The following is a 22,646-nucleotide window of genomic DNA, read 5'->3' as shown; positions in this document are numbered from 1 at the left end:
GATTCACCTTGTGATAAAGTAAATATTAAACTAAGTAAATATTCCCACCCTTCCTTGTGTCTTTGGTGACTTCCTGATGAGTATTTGTTGAAGTGTTGATTATTAAATCCTTCATTGATCCACCAGGGAGCGACAGAGGCGGGTCACATGCTCCCCGTGGCCTCCTGGATCTCCTCTCTGATGGCGTTGAGTTCTACAATGGCGTTGTTGAGTACGTTGGCCACCTGTTTGATCTCAGCCACTACCTCCTTCTTGCAGCCTTTCTTCAGCTCTCTGGAGTCCTTGATGAAGTATTTGTCCATGCCTTTGAAAAGCCGCCGCAGCGACACCAGCGCCGCGTCCGTCACCTCAGTGGCCTGCATCACCGGAGAGTCGACCATGCTGATCATCTGGACGGCGCGGCGCGTCTCCCAGTCCTCAGAGTAGTGCTGGTTGCCCGTCCGCAGGAAAGGGTGGCCACGCATCTTGTACACACCATGGTTGATGAAGTGCAGAACCTTACTAATGTCCATAAGGTGACCTTCATACTCCTTCAGAACCTGCTCCACCTGGAGGAGCCACACGCACAACTTTCTTTTAACTACTGTTGTATATATTCACGTGTGTATATAATGTATATACATGTTTATCCTCTGCTGTTGCAGTATATTCATTGTTTGGTGCTGCTGTAATTAAATAATTTCACTTTGGGATAATTAAACTATCAACTAAACTACCAACACACCTACCATTATAAATGCTTTACAACCTACATACGAACAAAACTACCTACTTTATCAATCTGTCTACAAACATACCTACCCAACTACCAACAGAAATATGTACATTTCTACATATGTAGGCAGGTGGTTGCTACCCACCTGCCTACATATTTACCTACCCCAATAAAGTACCTTCTTATCTATGTACCAATGTACTCAACTACCTATACAGTAGTCCCTCACTACATCGCGGATTTTTTTTACAGTGCAATTTTGGATGCATTTTTTTTTACAGCGTATGAGCACGCATTGTGTTCTGCGTCCTGATTGGCTAATGCTGCGTTCACCAACCAGTGACACATCCAACTTGGTGAGTTTCACTGCCTTCTGAAATGAGGAGCTGTGCTCCGTTTTCTCCTCTCAGAAACATAAACCACCAGTGAAAAAAGCCGGTGTGATTAGAGGCTAGTGCCATCTTAGCTCAATCCACGCCTAATCCTTCCTAGTCCGGTCCCGGTTATAAAGACTGTCATACAGCTCCAGGTGGTCACACACAGCTTCTACTCCATGGTTGAATGGGTGAACAGACCGGTGTCCGTGTTGACGTGACATCATCGTCAACAAAAACTCTGAATGCGTTTGGCATCAATGTCTGATCGCTAGCAGTGTGACTGAAGTGCTGTATGTTTGGAACAGGTTTGAACATGAGAGAAATGCTAATTCCTGTCTGAGAAAAGTGTATGAAGTGTGTGGTGAGGGTTTTACAGCCTTAAAACCTGTATAATAATTGTAAAAATAAAGCTGACTACTTCACAGATTTTGCCTATTGCGGGTTATTTTTAGAACATAACCCCCGCAATAAACGAGGGACTACTGTATACAGTGGTGTGAAAGTGTTTGCCCCCTTCCCGATTTCTTACTTTTTTGCAGGTTTTCCACACTTAGATAACAAGTAAATACAAAATGCAGTGTTTAAAAAGTTTTATTAATGAAGAAAAAAAGCTAGATGGCCCTGTGTGAAAAAGTGTTTGCCCCCGAAACCTAATAACTGGTTGGGCCACCCTTAGCAGCAACTACTGCAATCAAGTATTTGCAACAACTTGCAATGAGTATTTTACAACGCTGTGGAAGAATTTTGGCCCACTCATCTTAGCTGAATTGTTGTAATTCAGCCCTATTGGAGGGTTTTCCAGCATGAACCACCGTTTGTTGTGGGGTCTTTTGTCATCTCTTGGATGAGTCGACGTTGCGCTCTTGGGGTAATTTTGGTCGGCCGTCCACTCCTGGCAAAGTTCACGACTGTTCTGTCTTCGCCATTTGTGGATAATGGTTCTCACTGTGGTTCGCTGGAGTCCAAAAGCTTTAGAAATGGCTTTATAACCTTTTCCAGACTGATATATTTCAATTACTTTTTTCTCATTTGTTCCTGAATGTCTTTGGATCTCTGCATGATGTCTATAGCTTTTGAAGATCTTTTGGTCTACTTCACTTTGTCAGGTTGGTCCTATTTAAGTTATTTCTAGATTGAGAACAGGTGTGCAGTAATCAGGCCTGGGTGTGGCTACACAAATTGAACTCGGGTGTGATCAACCACAGTTATGTTTTAACAGGAGCTGGGGGCAAACACTTTTTCACACAGGGCCGTGTAGCTTTGGAGTTTTTTCTTCCTCATTAATAAAACCTTTCAATTTAAAACTACATTTTGTATTTACTTGTGTTATCTTTGACTAATGTTGAAATTAGTTTGATGATCTGAAACATTTAAGTGTGGAAAACATGCTAAAAAGTAAGAAATCAGGAAGAGTGCAAACACTTTCACACCACTATACGTACATCTGCCTACCGAAGTACATACGTACTTGGCTACCTACATACCGACAGACAAAACTACCTACTTGCCTGCTAAGTACCTACCTTTGTACATACTTCTCCACCTACATACATTTGTAAAATATTTACCATCATATGTACTGTACCTCCCTATGTATTTGATCATATGAAAAATCTAAATTTTTTACATCCTTTATTGGGGTCGTATTACCTTTCGTATGAAATATTCCAGCAATCATTGTTTCAATTCTTGTTTAAATAAATGAAATGTTTTCTTGCTACACTCTGATCTTTGATTACCTTCTTCCGGTCCTGCATGTTGTTGACGTTGTCTGAAATGGCGGCCGAGGCCGATGTGATCCCGCCGGCCGTGGCCACGCCTACTCCCACGGCGGTGATTATTAGCGATATCCCAAAGGTCAGCGGGGCCAGAGCCAACCCAGCGATGGCCGTGACTCCGCCCACCGCGGTGGTGGTGCCGCCAGTGATGCCGGCGATCTTGGCCTTCTGGTGGAACTCGCTGATGTCGTCGGCGATGGCGTGCAGCGTGATGATGGCGTGCCACAGCACCTCGGCTCGCTCGGTGAACATTTTAAAGAAAAGTTGGAGGCCGCGGTGAACTTTGTCGGCCAGGACGCTGAACGACCTGCAAGATCAGAGCGACAACAGTTCATCTTTATGTAGAGAGGAGGCGCCAACAAGACATTGCCCTATGGATTCCTGCTTCACTTCATATTTTCAGATGAAAGTTTGTTTACTGTGATTCGTCCTCTATTATGTCTATGTTTTCCTCGTCAGACGGCAGCTCGTCCCATTCTGTAACAAAGTCATAGTGATTCCCAGTAAAACTACCAAAGCACAACAAAGTGTTTGATGTGGGAACCAAAGCCACGGACACTCACGTTCCACCGTGTACCACCATTCCATCAGACTGTCCGTGTCCTGTGTCGGAGAAACCAAAGAGTTCAATGTGAGAAAAAAATGCACTTTTGTTTTACGAGCAAAATCTAATACAAAAGCAATAAAAAGTAATTTTGTGCAAACAACAAAGAATCTTCTTATGCCAAAATATGACAATCCTTTATAGGTGCTAATCAATATCAGTCAATCAAACTTTGCTTTAATATTCTGATTGGTTAAGAATTCAACCACATTTGTATTTATTGTAGCTAATTCAGAACTGTAGCATATTTACGTTCGCTTCCCTTTTTGCATAACACATACCTTTGTAATTTGCCCAACAGTTGCCTTTTTTTTTTTCTTTGTAAAGGATTTGCTTTTTTGGGACAGAATTTAAATGAGTGCAATTTCGCACCAAATTATTTTTAGGCGCAGCTGTGTTTGCTCTATTCCAAAAAAATATTTTGTTAGTTATGCAAACAACGCTTTGCAACCGCTTTACTTTGCCTTTGCGAAACACTTGGCTTCTGTGAACGCTTTACAAACGCTTGACTTTGCAGAAGCTTGACTTTGCATATCTTTGTGAAGACTTTGCAGAGATATACAAAGTCTTCACAAAGATGTGCAAACACTTTGCCTTTGCTAAATAAATAAATAAAACGCTGTGCGTGACGGCATTAAAACAACAGGGTGAAAAGCAGAGTGACTTTGGGACACTGACTCCTTCCTCTTCTCCGTTCTCCTGGTCGGTCAGAGGCTGTTCGTCCTTCTGAGCATTCAACCACTCCGCCTGCATGACGTGAAGAGAAAAAAGAATAAGTATTGATGGTGGTGACAGTCTGTATGCGGTCGAACCAGTTGAGTCAGCTGAGGAGGGAATGTGTGACGCTAAGACGAAGATCAACCCAGAGCCGAAGAAAACAACATTTTATAAATGCTTCTACACCGAAAACAACAACAATAGCTCTCGTGACTCATCGATACAGCTTTTAAACAATCGATTATTCTTTTGCATGAAAAGGTCAATAAATGTTCACATAAAACATCATTTAATCATGGGTATTAGTTGCTGTCTGCCCTTCATTACAGACTTATGAAGAATAGATCTATTCCTAAATGTACAAACATGAACCAAATCCTTCATTAAGGCACATTAACAAGCAGCTGTTTAACTGGTCTGTGCAGTGACTTTATGTTCCTTACAATAATAGTTATTTTTATGGCGTCTGTTCATCATTTTGTGTGTTTCCAAAATTATTTCTTGTCCTTTTTTGTGTCATGTGTGTTGTGTGTCATTTTCTATTTTGGGTTGTGTTGAGTTGTGTGTATCATGTGTACGTATGTGTCAGATTGTACGTCATGATGTGTATTGTGTACCATGTGTATTTTTGCCATGTTGTGTATTGTGTCGTATCATTGTATTTTTTTCATGTATATGTGTTATGTTGTGTATCATGATGTGCATTGTGTCGTGTGTGTTGTATATCTTGTTGTGTATCATGTGTATTTTTGTCATGTCGTGTATTGTGTCGTGTTTGTTGTGTCATGATGAATTTGCAAAAAGTGTAACTTTTGTTTTAACGTGTGTATTGTGTCATGTTTCATGTTGTGTCTTTTGGTGTTTCGAGTTTTGTGTCATGTTGTGTATCATGATGTGTATTGTGTCGTATGTCTTGTTGTGCATCACGTGTATTTTTTGTTACATCGTGTATTATGTGATGTTTGTTGTGTGTCGGATCATGTTGTGTAATGTGTGTTTGTTGCGTTTGTAAAAAGTTTCACTTTCAAATAATGTGTTGATTGTGTTGTGTGTCATGATGTGTGTCATGTGCATTTTTTGTCACGTGTATTTTGTCATGTTGTGTATTATGTCATGTGTTTTGTGTGCGATGATGTAAATTGTGTTGTGACGTGTATTGTGTGAGACTGTAGGAACTCTGTATCTGATTCCAGTCCCACATGTTTACGTTAGCTTAGCACGTAGCGTCGCCGGCTGAGTGGGGTAAAAGAGTAAAGGGGCGGGGCTTTGTTTGAACTCCTAATGGCCTATAAATATCTTGATAATTATCAAATCTCTAATTACGAACAGTATTCAACATGTTGGAAGCATTTCGCTAACATTTGGCAAACATCACTCGCTCACCTTCGCTGCCTCGGACAGGAAGTCAGTAGATACTCCTGGTGGTTCTTCACCCTCTAAATGTTGAGCTTTGTTCTGCTCAGAAAAATAAAATTATATTTAAAAGAGATATTTGTGTTTTTTAAAACACGTAAACTCACCTTGTGTTTGAACCTTTTCAGTCCTTTGATCTTGTGTTTTTTGTTCTGGGATGAAAAAAAAAAAAAAAAAACATTTGTCAGGTTTGAGTCAGAATGAAAGTTTAGTGAGCGAGAGTTACCGGTTTGTTGAGTTCTTGTTCCTCTTCTTCACTCGCCAACATCCTATCGTTGAATTCCATCAGTTCTTCCACAGAGAAGTCGTTCTGATTAAACACAACAACAACAAGCCCAGCTGATCAGCAGCTCTGTACAGTGAGTAGCTAAGCTAAGCTAGGCTAAGCTAACCTGTTTGGAGTTCTCCATTTCGTTCACTGTCTCATCCTCCGGCTCGTTCAGTGAGAAGCTGCTCTTGGATTTTTGAGAATTCATGTCATCCAGTAAACTGTCCTGATAACAAAAACACACACTTAATTAAAATCTGTAAAAAATTCTTATCGATGCAGTCAAATGTAATAATATATATAGATTTAAACTCTCAGAATTAGAGCTTTATTCTTACAAGTTGTAAATCATTTGTTCAAATAAACAAAAAATAATGTGTTGCACTTTTTCTAACAAAACTTAAAATATTTATTCATATTTCACATTCTTAGTTTAAATGATTAAACACGCAGTTAAAGGCGTGTTTATAAAGGAGTTTTTACTACAGTGACAAACAACTATTAAAGTTAAAAAACCTTACTTAAAAAAGACTAAAATAAATCTGATTTCCACTGACTAAATATAAACTACAACAAGACTAAAATGTGGCTAAATGCAGTCTTTGGGGAGTGACTAAAACTAGAATGACTTTGAAAGTTCTTGTCAAAAAAAACACTGGGTTAAAGGCTTCTGATGGTCGCTATGGTAACGTAGACTTCCTGTTTTTTGGGTTTTAACTTGCTTTTTATTGTTTAATCATCCATAAACACAGTTCACAATGTAGAATACAGAGAATCAAAAAAAATAAATAAATATATATATATATATATACTGTATATAGCAATAAAGTTAGAGCCATCCAAGTGTACAAGTTGGTGTTAGACTTCCTGGTTTATTTTTTTTTTCCATTTTGAAGAAAAATCTACTAGTTTTTGAAATTAGGAAAAATCTTTTGAAGGAAAATCTACATTTTCTTAGCTTTTTTTATTTTTCATTTTGTAAAAAATCAAAATAAATAATCAATGGGCAGTGTTGGGAACGTTACTTTAAAAAAGTAATTAGTTATAGTTACTCACTACTTGATCCAAAAAATAACTGAGTTAGTAACTGAATTACTCTATAATAAAAGTAACTCATTACCAAGGAAAGTAACTATTTGCGTTACTGTTAAAAAAAAAAAAAGTTGCTCTTTTTTAGATGTGTGTGTCGTTGTGAGGGGCTTCATTAAATTTGAGTTGTTTACAACAGATGTGGACAAAGTCTTCACTCCTGAATATAATGAACACTTCACATACACGTTCTTGTTTTTGACCACAATTAATTTAAAGTAGTGTTTATATCGTCACCTTAATAATGACTTTTCATCAGACTGCTCCACGCTCACCATCTCTGCTGCTTCATCCAATCTGTAGTGTGTGTGTGTGTGTGTGTGTGTGTGTGTGTGTGTGTGTGTGTGTGTGTGTGTGTGTGAGGGTGTGTGCTGGCACATGAGTAAAAACACTGGCTCTGATTGGCTACCATGAAACATGACGCCACCTTAGCCAATCATAATCGTTCACCTTGTTTCACTACAGCCGAGTAAGAAGCCAGGGATGCTTTCAGATAACAGTTTATTCAATCAATGCATGTAACGCACTGCATTTACCGTTCAGTAACATTAACGGCGTTGTAACGGCGTGAAAAGTAATTAGTTAGGTTACCCCGTTACTGAAAAACAAACGCCGTTAAGCCAAACACTGTCAATGGGTGACAGAAACAGTTTGGGAGCTGCTGCTTGAAACAATTACATAAAAACTACAGACTCACCTACGTTGCCTATTTTATAAACTTAACTCACACAAAGAGGATTTAAAAACAATTATATAATCTCACGCTAACAGCAGCTACGTGAGATTTAATTTGAAGTGCCGTGATTTCACTTTATCAAAATATGATGAAAATGTGAAATTCTCTCAAATACATAACCATCACTTGTGCAATCACACAGGAAGTACGTCGTCGCTAAAGCGTTTTATATAGCTGCATCTCAGAGAATAAGACGTTTACGTACCCTGGACCCTTTACGAGGCGTGTATCCGTACGCCCCCCTTGGCTCATCATCCGTCTGCAATGAACACACACACACAGAATAAGTTTTAACTCTCCAAGCTGTCAAAATAAAAGCATTTCCTGCAAAGATGATGTTTGGTACCTTGTCTGTGAATCCTTTCCGGGGCCGAAATTTGATTTTGAGCTTCTTATTCATCTTCTGTGAAAAAGACGAGTGGATTTCATACGTGATTATCAATAAATCTTTAAGTGCACGTGTATAAATGATTTTAAACGTGTTTTTTTAAGGCTCGGGAAACACGTGTGAACTTCAAACCTCCTCTGGATGTCCGTCCTCGTCGTCCCCTGTGCTGCCCTCCAACATGACGCCCTAGAAATGTTCAGAAATCCTCATTTTAAAGTAACTCAAATTCAAATTCATTTAGCTTTTAAGAAAAAAATGCATTTTTTTGTCTCAGACTAAATTCAACCAAAAAAAAAATCTCTTAAAAGGCCTTAAAAAACTAAATAAAAAAACAATGTGAAAGAATTTTCCCCCTTTTGTGCAGATATAGAGCTGCTTTATATATAGATAATAAAATGGAAATCTATTTTCACTTTAATTTAGCAAAAATATAAATAATTAAACTACATCACCTTGATTTAAGTCAAAAACTATAAATATTAAGTCACTGCAAAAATGTGACAAGGAATGCCATTAAACACTTTTTAATTCAATTTAAAACAATAAAATATTATGTTAAGGAATTTCTTTTATAGTTTTAACAAACACTCTTTTGGGACTTTGGCTGTTCTTCTTCCGTATTTGGTTTTATTTTGGTAGGGTCGTGGTGTAATAAGTATTTCTGCAGATTTTTATATATTTTTGCTTCTTTTCCCCCCATTTTTTTCCTTTTTTATTTCTGTAAATAAATTCATAGTTTTAACAAAACCTCTTTAAGGACTTCAGCTTTTTTTTTCTCCGTATATGGTTTTTATTTTGGTAGGGTCGTTGTATATTAAGTTTAAAATTTTTCCCTCTTTTTATTTATCAAAGTTAGAGAAAAGGCTAATATTCCCATGCAGCGCCCCAATGAAGATGACGATATACACTATATACATACACAGTTACTACAGTAGTACACACACAGTTATCAGGGCATGGCACAACAACAAAAATAACACCAAACATTATTTAAACATTGCTGTTAAACTTTTTAAAAGAGAAAATAAAACGTGGCAACATGTCTGTGTTAATGCAGGCTTGATGACAGATAAGCAGGTATTTAGATGATTGTTGAACTGACAATTCTCTAATATTCCCGGGTACAGACTGACTGTAGAGTTACTCCTTTGTATTGTAGATGAAATATTTCTAATATTAGATAATAAAACAACATGTACTTCACCTCTGACCACCTGCGGGTGCCGTCTTTCTTTCCGACGATTTTCTTAACGCCGTCGTCCTAAAGAGACAAACTCGGTTAAAACTGTGATAGACGGCAAAGACACGGTTGTACCGGACACATCTTGGTACGAACGAGGGCAGAAGTATACGTTAGTTTCCCAAGATGCATTTGGAACCTACAATGACAAAAACCTAAATCACACTGAGGATAAATATCTCTGTAGATTCTCCATCTTTGAAAGTTCTGAAAACATTTAAAGTGAGAAAATGACCAAGTAGAATATCAACATGTGCTCATTTCAGCCATAAATCTCACGTAGACACATTTAATTCAGACGTTTCGGAGATTCCCATATTGTGCGCCATTTACTACTGATGAAACTTCCTGTTAACTTCAAAACAATGGGGAAAAACAAAAAAAGAAATACAGAAAAAAGGTGAAAAATCAAAATAAACCTGGAAATAAGGAAAGAGAAAAGGTAAAAAAGGGAAAAGAAATAAGAAAAAAAAGTGAAAAAAAAGAAAAGAAAAAAGATTTTCAGAGACCCTCCATTGTGCTACTGACAAAACTTCCTGTCAACTTCAAAACAAGAGCCTTATTTACAAAGGCCCTAAAAAACTAATGGAAAACTACAAGGGATGCTTTTATTTTGAAAAGGGGATGTTTGATTTTTAGCTTGCGCCAGTGGATCACAGCTCTCACTGTTACAGTTAAAGCTGCAGCAGGAAATGAAGAACGCTGCGTGTAAATGACACTATGTGACCAAACCCTGACACCAGTTCTAAATATCTGTTCAAACCCGACCCGTGCGGTGCAGTCGGGTCCTGTCAGCTTTCGGTCAGGTATCCATCCTCTATCCACAGTATCAGCTGTGCTCCACTAAAAAACAAACAGCTGATGCTGGGCTGATGGCTGCAGTTACACTAACCACCGTGTTGTCACTATGGAGTCTGATTTATTAAGAAGGTAGAGAGAGAAATCTTAGGATTGGTTCGTTTAGATGAGGCAATATTAGCATTAGTTTAAAGAAACTCACCCTGGAGTCCTGCATAAACGCTCCAGCGGAGGATCTCCTCAGCAGTTTACTGACTTTAGTCTTCGTACTTTTTTTCTAGATGAAAATAAAAGGAGATTTCACTAAAACGGACTGAACAAATCTGTGATCATCAACAGAAAAATGTGTCAGGGACTCACTTTATAGTCCATAGTCATCTGCTCTTCATTCTCCTGCTCTCCGAAATAATCCTGAAAACAGGAGGTGGAACTGATCTCAGGTCTGTTTAACACAATTCTGCACTTTTTATCACAAAAAACGTGCTACAGATACATTTCAGTTTCAAAATGTATCGTCTTTCCATAATTTAATGTAATTACTAAAACCAAACCCCCCAAAATCATGACGAAAATAATAAATGGATGAAATCTTCATTAGTCTTGCAAGATTTTGGTTCCATTTCCATTTTATTGGTTTTCCTTAATTTGATGTTGAAAGCCAATAAATATTATATATGTATATATATATATAGTAAATATTTCAGAAATGGTTATACTGAAAATCAGTGGTCCTACTTTAAAAACCACCAATCTCACGTCATTATTTGACTAAACAATATTAGAGGTTCTAAACGAAATATGAGGTGCAAGTTTTAAACACCTTAGAATCCGTATAATATAAAACTTTCAGCAACATTTGATCAACACAGAAACTTCAAAAGTTCAACCTAATACTTGGACATTTTAAAAAACAGTCGTCGTCTATTTTTAAACTCTCCAGTTGTGTTCCCATAAAGCTGCTTAACCATATGATTCAGTTTTCTTTTTTTTTTTTTTTTTTTTTAAACGTACAGTCAGTATTTCAACCAAAAGTTGACATTTCTGCTGTTTTCATGGCTTGAAAGTTCTTAAGAAAACAATAGGGGACGTTGATAATTAGGCTTTCACAGAAAAATCCAAATACGGCAGATATGACGATACTGTAATGAATGATATATCATGGGAAACAAACCAGAATAAAAGAAAAAAGTTAAATGAATGATTGTCTTCCAAAGAAACACAAAACAAAAAACAAAGTAAGAATGAAAAAAAACACTTCTTAAAGAAAATTTTCCGCTTCGGTGCCATCTTTACATTTTTCTACAGGACTCCAAATCCCACAATGCAATGCATGAAACTTTGCCAATGTTCAAGTCACATGATTATTTGTCAACCAACAAAATGCTTTTGTTTTTTTTTTTACTCCATCAACAAACGAGCGCCATTTTCAACCTTGAACATTGGTTTGTTTGTGCGTGAATCCCTGTCAGAGCATTTTTAAGAACAACGTTTAGATGACATACAGCTACAGTTTTAAAAAATGTGTTTAAAAGGCAAACTTAAAGCCATTTAAACGTGTCACTTTGTTCCAACAGCCTTTTAGAAGAACATTTCGACTCGTTTCACTTTTGTTACCTTTGAGGACTTCTGATTGTTGGGCAGCGTCCTGCTCTTTGACTCGTTCTCATCAGAAACCTTGTACTAAATAAAAACATTTTAAATCCACATACACGTCCAGGCCAAAAGAAAAAGCTTCCTTTTTTGACTGTGTTTACCTTTATGCTCTTCATACTGAGTTGGGACATTTTCTTCTTGAGTTTCTTCTGTAACGAACATTAATCACAGTTAAAGTTCAGCTAAATGTAGAAAAGTTTACAGAAAAGTGCCTCAGAAAGTGAAAGAGTGAATGAGAAAAGACGGATCGGACCTTGTTTGAAGTGTTTCCATTGTCGTCCTGATGCGCTGCCTTGTCTTCGTCAACGTCCATATTTGCCTAAAAGAGACATTGTTGCTGTAAATTTCTTCCTCTCCTTTATAAATGTTACATTACTGAGAGTGATAGCAAGTCTCTGACCATCAGGGACTCCCTCCGCAGTTTGAATTTCCCAGACTGAAAGAAAAAAATACGGATAAAGATGAGCTGAGATGTCTGAGGTTTGAAAGAACATCTGATTTGAAAAGTGGATAGGACTCTTACTGGTTTGAAGTCTGGTTTGAGTTGTGGGCTGTCCTCAGGCCAGTCCTCCACACACTTCTCCTGTTTTTAACGGAGACAAACTGCCATCAACATTCAACTCAAAAGCACATTTGAGGCTGAAAGCAGCTCGACAGGAACAAATATTCGAATTGAAGTTGCTCATACCTTTGCCAAATCTCATCTCTAATTAAAAAAAAAACTGGGCTTAAATGTTTGTGTCTTTGAAACATCTGAATTGGTGTTGAGGTTAAAACAACTCCCAGTTCTTGTTCCAAAAATTTTGAAGGAAACATCTTCCATCGGGGGGTTGTCTCTTGGTTCCTTTGAACTTTTCGGCGGTTTTCACACCTGTGGCTCGTTTGCTTTGTTCCCATTCAGAATCTGAACGGATACAATTGTTCCACATTTCACTTGGATCTTGGTACAAAGTTGTAAACCAACGTTCTCTCATTTGCCGAGTAAAACCGCAACTATGGCGCACCAACAGCGTCAATGGCTAATTTGTTTTTGAACGTTTCCTTGGTTGCTATAAGCATTGTTACAGAAATGAAAAACATCCAGTTGCACCGGGCATGGAAAATATGATTTACCCCATCTATTGAGAAGAAGACGAGTAACTACAGACAAAGACGGACCCTGATTGGAAACTTTCTACAAAACTACAGACGGAACATCAAGTGAACTTGTCTGTAAGAGGCTCATCGGCCCTGATTTCAAAGAGTGGTATGACCTTCTGTTGTGGCGGTTTTGATGAATTAGATGGAGTCAAGCTTTAGGGTTGCTGGTCAGATGCGGACACAGGGTTTATCATGTCAAAGGGTTTTGTGGAACAGCGTGTGTGCCTTAGTGAATCTGCTGCTGTTCAGTGCTCTCAGGGTTATGCATGTTGCTGATAGTCATAACATCGCGGAGCATCCTCAGACAGAGACCTTAGTGAATGCTATCAGTGTACGATGATATCGGGCCTGCTGAGGGAAGTCTGACCAGAACTGACCAGGAGAGAGTTCTGTCAAGGCACTCATTTCGACCAGGCAGAATGGATAAAACCCAACTTTTTCTTCTACCATTTCCTTGGTTTTGGTTGATGGCTATTGCCGCGTGGATCACTGCGTCTCTTTATTGAGGATGAACCTCAGTAATTGGTCAGTTGTGTTGGTGTGGTTCTCGCAGCAAATTAACCGCTAAAGGTCTGGAATGGAAACGAACCGAGATCATTCTCTTCTACGCAATATCTGACCGCTTGTTTTATTCCACTGCCGAGTGCGATTGCTGCATTCACATACGTCCAAACAAATCAATCTTTGGAGAATAATATGTTACGGTTGCATTTGTTAAGACAACTTTTTTTTAGTAAATTTACTTTAATCTACTGTACAACTTTATCATATTTTCAGAATTATGCAAGTAAAACCTACCTGTCCAATGTACAGGATGTCATCAAGGACAACGTAGTCCTCAGATTTTACAGGTTTTTTTTCCTGCAAAGAACAAATGTGTCACCATAAACACTTCTTACACACAGCAACAGCCATAAATTTAGCACCACTTTGCAGAAGTTTCCTTCAGACCCGTCACCTGGCGCCAAATACTTTTCAATATTGACAAAAGTTGGAGAGAACATGATTTTTTTTTCAGAGAACTGACTTTGCAAAATTGGCAACACAACTGCCTCCTCAGTCATTGGATGCCAAAACTCAAACATAGCAAACACCCATTCGCTCAGTGAACTTCCAATTCAGTGTTGATTTTGACTTAGTTTTAATCGTAGTATTTTTTACTAAAACGCAACTTCAAAATTTAGTCACCATGACTATTTTGTGATAAGGCTTCTTTTATTCAACTGTTTTTCAGGAAATTTTACTTTTATCTCCCGACACATTTCAACTGTCAACTGCCAGTCTTCTTCAGAGGTGACTGCTGATCACTTTGATGTTTCCTTGACTTCCGTGTAACAATTCCAGCAAGTTCTTTTTGAAAAAAGTGTGTTTTTCAGGAAATTTACTTTGATCTCCTGACATGTTTCAGGAGATCAAAGTCCATTTTCTGAAAAAACGCATTATTCAAAATGAAGACAAAAAGTTTTAGTCGAGTTTTAGTCACCTAAATGGCTTAAAGATTTAGTCGACTAAAACCATTACAGGTATAGTCGACTAAAATACCAAGCATGAGAGTTTATTAATTTTCTAAAGCTTGAATTATCATTAATCAACCTTATATTGGATGGTGTTAATTTTTGTCCCACCTTCCACACAACAAAAGTAGTTTTGATTGGTACCTTCCAAAAAAGAAACTTAGTTCTGATTATTCATCTCATGTGAACATTATAGTTTCATTCTTATTTGTCGACAAAAAGATCAATATATTTGATATGGTTTTTTGTTCACATTGAATATAAATTAGTCATAGTTTCTATATTGTCACCTAAAAAAATGTAGTCAACAACAACTATGACGAAAATTCTTTGTCTACCAAATAACCAGTGTTCCAATTGAAAAACACAACTTTGAGCTTTGTGTTTTGTGACACGCAAGAAATAATAGATTAATTAAAACAGTTTCATGATCACCTGTGAGATTTTGTAGCAGTGAGTGACACGCCTTCAAAGACATTAGTGAGTGTTTAAATGTGTTGCTGGGTGTGTGTGTGTTTTGTGGACTTGGGAGGGTGCTTTCATTTTGAAGGATTGCCAATAATTATGTTCTGATATGATATCAGAGCATAATAATTATATATATATATGTTCTGATATAATATATCAGAACATTATTCACAATTTCTGGTGACTTCCAATAAAATAATTCCAATGAAAAGTTTACCTGTATATTCGAGTATTAGCCCAAATTGCTTCAAGTGGCTATGGAGATTTACCAAAAATTTTCCTTTCAGAATTAATTAAACCCTGTACTTAATGATCAGGAATGTCTATGTGCAATGTATGTCAAAATGATCAAACCAGTTTAAAACAATGGATTCCACATTGAGCAGGACTTGATTGATTTGTTTCAATGGTGCAAATACAAAAGCAGCCATCAATGGACTGTTTTGGCAACAAACATAAGACCGTAACAACGAGTTCCACAAGTTAAAGAAAACAGCATTCCTACCGGAGTTTTTGGTTTCAAGCGAAGCACTTGTTTTGGAAGAGGCTTGATAATTGGTTTGGGGGACAGCTTGGGGGACAACTTGGGGGACAACTTGGGGGACAACTTAGGGGACAGCTTGGGTACAGTTTCTTCAGATGAGACCTAAAAACCAGGAAAATTATGAAACAGATTATTTACAAACCGTGACGCCGTAATACGACAGTTGAGATTTCCACCTACATGGATCGGTACCAGTAATGGTTTCTCTGGGTTGGGTGCCCTCTCTGGTTTTGGTGGCGTCTCTCGCAGTGGCGGTCTGGTCCGTGGTCGCGGTTTCGGCGGCCGAAGAGAAGTCTGAACCTGGAAGAAAGAGTAACGTGAATGATTGAATGAAACCGCACAGGAACCGTCCGTCCAAGGTGTACCTACATGAGTCACATCGGTGGGAAACGCTCCAGGGGATCCAGACAGATTCCCGGCCTGGAGGAAAGGAGTCTGCACCGAGGCTTCGTCTTCAGCTTCTTGTTCTGACATGACAACGATATTGGGAGGCTTTTGCAAAGGCTTTGGTGGGACAGGTGGAGGTGGGTGAGGTTTCGTGAATGAATAGGTCTTGTCTAACTTTGTCTCTGATGGTGAGCTGGCGGTCGCGCTCCTAGAGGCAGATCTGCTAAGGTTTCTCTCAAATAGATCTCTCGCCTTTGAAGGAAGTGGCTGGAAGATGTCAGGGGACGAGACCTCAGAGTGCAAAGGGTTGGCCTGTTTGGAAGGAGTCGGACCAAAGGGGTCTTCCACACTGGAAAGGTCCTGGAATAAACTCCTCGTCACTGGGCTTTGGAATGGATCGATAGTATCTATTGATGAATTTGAAGCAATGTTGTGACTTTTGATGGAGGACCCATCAAGACCGTTCTTCTCCATTGTTGTGCTGCCTTGTCTCTTGACATGGAACGGTTGCTCACTGTTTAGCAGAGCTTCTTTGGCTGTGGAGGTGATAAACGGGTTTCCCCCTGGTGGTTGAGGAGAGTGAAACGGATCGATAACCTCGTTTAGAGGAGATTTAAATGGGTCCACCAAAGCACTGGGAGTTTTATCAAAGACATTTGACTCTTTTGCAACAAATGAGTGGACAGAAACCTCTTTTTTAGGCATCCTGAAAAGATCGTTCAGGTTCTCTTTAAAGAGATTCGAGCTTTGGGGCAGTGCCGTTTTGGAGGGGCTCGGCAAATCTGGACTGTCCAGGGTTACGCTCTGAGAATTTCCATTTGTAAGAGAATGAGCTTTAGAAAGACTGTCCGCTGCAGGCTGTGGATCCAGAGGTGAGCTGTGATACTTGGGTGGAGCTGCGAGGAAACCATTCTTGTCGCCTTCGTTTGAAGACGATGCAGCCTCTGGATTTAGGTGATGATTAACGCCCGATTCCTGATGAAAGGACACAAAATGTAACGTGATAGGAATCAGACGGTCCTTTTTCAAGACAGCCAAAGATGTAATTCAGTTTAAGATATGAAGTGTTTCTTTAACGTCATCATCAGTGCAACCAATCACAACTTGATTCGCCTCCAAAGTAACAGCAGAATAATCTGACACTGGTGGAATCTGTTTGAAAACTGGTTTTAACAAACCCCTTCATTCGTTAATTCAGATCAAAATATAGTAGTAGTTTTGCTGCTGAGTCGTTGGAGTATCGTTGCTAAGTCGTGGTTGGAGTATTGTTGCAGAGTCATGGTTTAAAGGGGGGGGGGGGGGGGGGGTATAGCATACTCAAATAACTATGCTCTCCAATTTTTTTTGAAAAATGCAGCAAAAAAAAAAAAAAAACTTAAAGGAAATTTCCCTCTGTAGCACACGGTTCATGACGCTTCAATTTGGCCTCTGTCTCTTTAAGAAACTCCAAGCTTGTCTGACGCGCCCATGAACACTCCCCCTTCAGTACTCATACAAACACGCATGGAAGTTTAATTCTGTTTTTCTGTGCACTGTATTTGGCTACTTTCTACATTTTTACATTGCTACAATACATTAGAATGATTGTCAAAGTGAGGAATGCTAACGTACAGAGATCTTTGTCACCAACACTCACTGACGGAGCTGGAAGCGGAGGAGGGGTACAAGTTTTATTTACATTTTTATTTTAATGCGTACATTAATGAGTACAGACAACAAAAGCCATGGGTTTCTTCAAAAGTATTTAAAATAACTAAATGAAAAGCTAAATCTGCAGAGGCGGGTGCTGTGGGCTGGCTTAAGAAGAGAACATATACTGCTGTAGAGTGGTGGGCGGTAACTCGAGTGGTGACGAAAGGTCCGAGGCGTTCCCAGGAGGTGGGGGCATTCCAAGGAGGACTCAGGCATATTTACACCTAAAATGATTGCTATCAGAGTTTTTAAAGATTACTTAAACATACATGACTGAGCCAAGGCAACACTCCAGGCATGTTTTTAAATGAGGGAATAACATAGAATCATGATATAAATCTTGAAAAAGTCGATTTTACATAATACCTCCCCTTTAAGTATTGTTGCCGAGTCGTAGTATTGTTCCCAAGTCATGGTTTGAACTGAACCTTATTGACGTGTACTTTAATTCATCAGAATCTAATCCAAACTTAATTTTGGTCAAATAGGAGAATCTCTCTTTGGTTTAAACTCGTTACTATGGTAACAAACTCAGCATCTTGATTAGGTTCGGCTGGGAACATTTGACTAATTGATCTACGTACCAGAAAATACGTGTAGAAAGGGTTGGCACGCTCAGTCGGTCCTGTTTCCTGCTCAGAAACATGTTTATCTTCCTGAAAACAGAAAAACAAACAATGGAAACATCACATGTGAGTTTGACACACTTCAACACACACATCACACTTTGCGTAACTGGGAGTGTCTCACACACACACACACACACACAAGGTCACGTGATGTTCTACATTGTGAATAAAAAGAAACTTTTTTTTATTCAAAGACATATTTTAATCATTTTATTTACGATTTTGTTCTTGTTTGTTTTATTTTGAAATCAAGTAATTGAAATACATTAAACAAAAATTTAAGTAATTAATTTCAATTCATTTGTTTTTTTTCATGTTTTAACTTTTATCTTGGTTTATTTTTTTATGTTTCTTTTTTTTTTATTATTTATCAAGTTTTTAAAATAACTGATAAAAATGTTTTCCGAAAAAAAGAAAAAATATTCAAGACCTAAATATTACTTAATTAATCTAATACTAAATATAAATCATTAGACATGGCATTGACAATTAATTTCTAAAATGTATTTATACTCTTCATCTAACATTTGGTTTGATAGTTGTTTAGTTTTTATAATTTACGTTTACAGAAGTTTATGCACAACAAATGTTTTTTTAAATTATAATTTTAAATGATGACTTTTATCTTTAATTAAATATATCTTTCTGCTTATTTTATATTTGAAGTTGTCAGTGTATTCATATTTACCCTATAAATAAAATGCGTGTGTCATTACGGCTCAAAGTGTTTCCAACCTGTTTCTTTAGCGACTCGTTTACAGACGATCCACTGCTCTCCGACAGTGAAGAAATTAACGTCTGAAGAAGATAAAATGTAACAGATTAAAGCTAACTTTATCATTATTTTACCACTAGAACTGAATCAAGTCTGTTTGTTTTAATGCTTTAAAGTTGAAGGTAGACTCACCGAGTGCTGGTTTTGAAAAGGACTCTGGGAAACCCTTTTCAGCATATTCTGTAGCGTAACGAGACTCTGCAAAGAGAGAAAAACACACAGAACAGCTGAAGATGAAGCCAATGTAAAGAAATACAAACATTAAAGAAGCTGAAAACAATGTGTGGAAACTGTCCACAGCAAAAATGGGTTTTTATAAACCAACAACATTTACAACTTAAAAACAATTCTTTAATATAAACATGAAAAATGAATTTCAGTTGTGATAAAAGTCATGTCTCTGATTGGACCATTACATTTGAGTCATTTCTGTGTCCAAACAGCTGAAGGGTTCAATAAACTCATGTTGTGATTTCATTCATTTAATGAAGAAGTTCTTTTGCATATTATCTGTGGCGTGCACGGGAGGGGCGGGGCTTGTTTTTACAGCACTTTGTTTATTTCTACACTGCTAACACACCCTAAGCACAATGCGTCACACATTCACACGCACTACTGCACCGAGTTAGTGTTGATGCAGTTTTTAGTTTGTTTTTAGTGCATTTTACTTTGTTTTTTCATGAATTTTAGTTTGTTTTTGGTGGATTTTTGTTTGTTTTCGGTAGTTTTTTGGTGCATTTGATCTTGTTTTCAGTGGGTTTGTGTTGGTTTGGCTCTTTTTGATTTGACAGTCCCACATATTTTGGGGGCAGCACTGGCTGAGCAGGGTCAAAGGGTAATGGGCTATGTCATCAAGGGTTATGGTTTAAAAAAACATCTAAAATGTGATTTTGTCAGTTGAACTTGTTTGAATCTTAACTGTCTTTTTTTTTTTTTTTTAAGGAACATTGTTAAAAATACATTTAAAATGACTTATTAAAGATGGAATCCATGTAATAAAAATAACTTTGCGATATAAAATGTAGCTAAAAATGTTCCTAAAATCTCTGAAAGTCTATTAAAAATAAAATAAATACATTAAAATATAGAATTCACTTATCAATAAAAGTGCTAAAAAAAAAAAAAACACAAGATTTATGTGTGATTGATTGAATACTAAATTTTCTTCGACAATTTATATGAATATCGTGTCTCAGAAGGTTGTGGGTAATTTATTGCACACTTTCAACTTTGTAAGAAATTGTGTCCTCGTTTAAGCTTTATAATTGAAATTAATAAAACAGATCACAAACTCATTAAACAAAAGGTAAACAACAGAAAGATCTACGTTTTCTTGTCATTTTCAGTTTCAATTTGATAACAAGCCAGAAAAATCCTTTAAATGACTCCAAAAACACAAAATAAGACAGAAAAAACCCTAAAATGACAAGAAAACACAAAATACGCAGAAAAATGCCTAAAATAAGTAGAAAACCACACAAAAAAAATCCTCCAAAAACACACTAAATGACAGTTAAAAAAAATAAAATAAAACATAAACGGACAACAAAAATTCACAGAAATGTCTCCAAAAACACAAACATAAGAAAGACAGAAAAATCCCTAAAACGACAAGAAAACTACTCAAAAACATAAAAAAAAAAAACAAAAAAAAAAACACAAAATGACAGTAAAACACAGACAACATTAAATACACAGAAATTACTCCATAATCACAAAACAAGATAATTTACTAAAATGACAAGACAATAATAGGCAAAACGACATAAAAAAGGAAACAAAAATAAATACAAAATAGCACTCTAAAAACACATACAACAAATACAAAGTTACACAAAATAATCTCCATAACAGACAAATCCATTGTTATTTCCTCTATTAATGATTTGGCTGGTGAATATTTATAAATATTGCCTGAATATTGATCATGTGACCTTTAGAGCAGATATGATCATGTGTTTTGACAACGGCTTCATTTAAAGGTTCTACTTTTTTTTTTTTTACACAGGTGGTCATAATGTATTGGCCGACCCTTTAAACACATTTAAAACTGTAAAACATTAAAACACTCACAGCTCTTCTTTCTCCAGACGCTTTTTCAGCTTCGCCTTCTTTCTCGTCTCCGCCATTTTCCTACGAAACAAATCATGTTTAAGTTCAGAATTAAACTAAAACTGTTCAAAAAACACAATTGTAAAGAAGCTAATGTGTTTTTTAATGATCTATAAAGTTACAAACTCACCGTAGTTTCTCCTCTCATGATAAAAAACTAAAAAACAAACAGACGTTTTCGATCTTCTGGAGCTAAATCTAACATTAAATCTAACGCACAGAGATAATGAGGTTAAAAGTATCTGATTGAAGCACCTGATGCCTCGTGAAGTCACACACAATCACACATGAACTTCCGCTAAACGGATTTTCACAATAAAAGTAGCTGCAGACTGTGTTTTGCTTTTGTTTAAAAATGTCTTTATTATTTGATTTTTTATAATCAGGGGTTAACAAATCAAAAGTTATTTATTTACACATAAACATAAAACTATATGTAGTTTTTTACAGTACGTTTTATAAACTATATTTATTGTATTGATATTGTTGAATATTTACACAGATTAATGCAATAATCTGTGTTAAGATTATTGCGTTAATCTAATGACACTATTATGAAGAATAGGGATATGAATATATTATTTAAGGTTGACATTACAACATTATTGTTTGAATATTTACCAATATTTACAAGTGGTAGAAATCAAGGTTTTAATCAATACAATTAAAATAAAAAGCTAATTATTAATTTTTTATCTTTTTTAATAAAAACAGTGAACTGTAGAAATATTACCTGTGTTTATTAAATGATCATGATTTTGTTGATTTTTTTTTTTTGTTTTTAAATAATATTTTAAGGTTTCATTTATACAGACATGAAATTTACTTCAATCTCTGACATGTTTCGACTGTCAGTTCAGTCTTCCTCAGAGGCATCTGCAGTTTCCTGAAAATTTTAATGAACTTTTTGGAATTCACGAATTGTCTTTTTTTTTTTTTTATGCAAAAATATACACAGATTGAATTTCTTCTTTTTCTGTGTGTTTTTTTTTATAGCAGGAACTTTTTAGAAAAGTCTATTTATATATATATATATACTTTTACATTTGTTTTCCTTGACATATTTTTCACAACAGTTATCTAGTAAAAAAAAAAACAAAGCAAAAACCTCTCATATAGAACATATTTTTCATTTTAAATTCGTTACAGTAGGTCATTACTGGTACTTTTATTTTGAAGTCCAGTTCCACTGACTTCCTCTCTGATGATGGATTTGGCTCCCTGTAAAATGTAGATCTAAATGCAGACAGACCGGTTGTTCTCCGGTAGAACCGGATGAGGCTGCAGACAGACATATGCATTGATGAATGATAGATCATCTTTACGCATGAGCAACAACTCTGTAAACACTGACCTTTGCACCAAAGCAAGATAACATACATAACTTTCATAAAAGGCGGAAAATTCCCCTTATTTTATTTTGAAAAATAATCAAAAAAAGATTTTTTTTTTAATTTATTTATCGTATTTATTGTTTTCTATTGTTCATGCTCAGTGTTCAACAAGGCCATCTAACCCTAACCCTGATGTATATTGTGTCTGTAATTGATTCTCAGCTGACTTTAGCTTATATTCTTAAATATGTTTAATAAAAATAAATATAGTATGA

General features: G+C 36.8%; 1 protein-coding gene across 1 annotated transcript; it reads right to left on the bottom strand.

Annotated features, from left to right (window-relative positions):
• Nucleotides 1-115: 115 nt before the first annotated feature.
• LOC114480082 (uncharacterized) lies at nucleotides 116-21,305 on the bottom strand. Its single transcript, XM_028473888.1, has 29 exons — nucleotides 21,168-21,305; nucleotides 20,999-21,058; nucleotides 19,058-19,123; nucleotides 18,886-18,948; nucleotides 18,106-18,177; nucleotides 15,812-16,804; nucleotides 15,623-15,742; nucleotides 15,404-15,544; nucleotides 13,715-13,777; nucleotides 12,300-12,359; nucleotides 12,177-12,212; nucleotides 12,030-12,095; nucleotides 11,878-11,925; nucleotides 11,738-11,803; nucleotides 10,484-10,534; nucleotides 10,326-10,400; nucleotides 9,290-9,346; nucleotides 8,218-8,271; nucleotides 8,044-8,100; nucleotides 7,903-7,956; nucleotides 5,997-6,098; nucleotides 5,831-5,914; nucleotides 5,712-5,756; nucleotides 5,575-5,646; nucleotides 4,153-4,221; nucleotides 3,434-3,473; nucleotides 3,290-3,347; nucleotides 2,832-3,177; nucleotides 116-548 (listed from the first exon to the last, which is right to left on the bottom strand). Exons 1-29 carry the CDS (start codon nucleotides 21,183-21,185, stop codon nucleotides 144-146), a joined length of 3,441 nt encoding a protein of 1,146 aa, XP_028329689.1. The 5' UTR covers nucleotides 21,186-21,305; the 3' UTR covers nucleotides 116-143.
• Nucleotides 21,306-22,646: the final 1,341 nt, after the last annotated feature.

Source organism: Gouania willdenowi, chromosome 18 (assembly GCF_900634775.1).
Source record: "Gouania willdenowi chromosome 18, fGouWil2.1, whole genome shotgun sequence".
NCBI lineage: Eukaryota > Metazoa > Chordata > Actinopteri > Blenniiformes > Gobiesocidae > Gouania > Gouania willdenowi.
The sequence above is the reverse complement of the archived record's forward strand: the minus strand, read 5'-3'. Positions and strand labels throughout refer to the sequence as shown.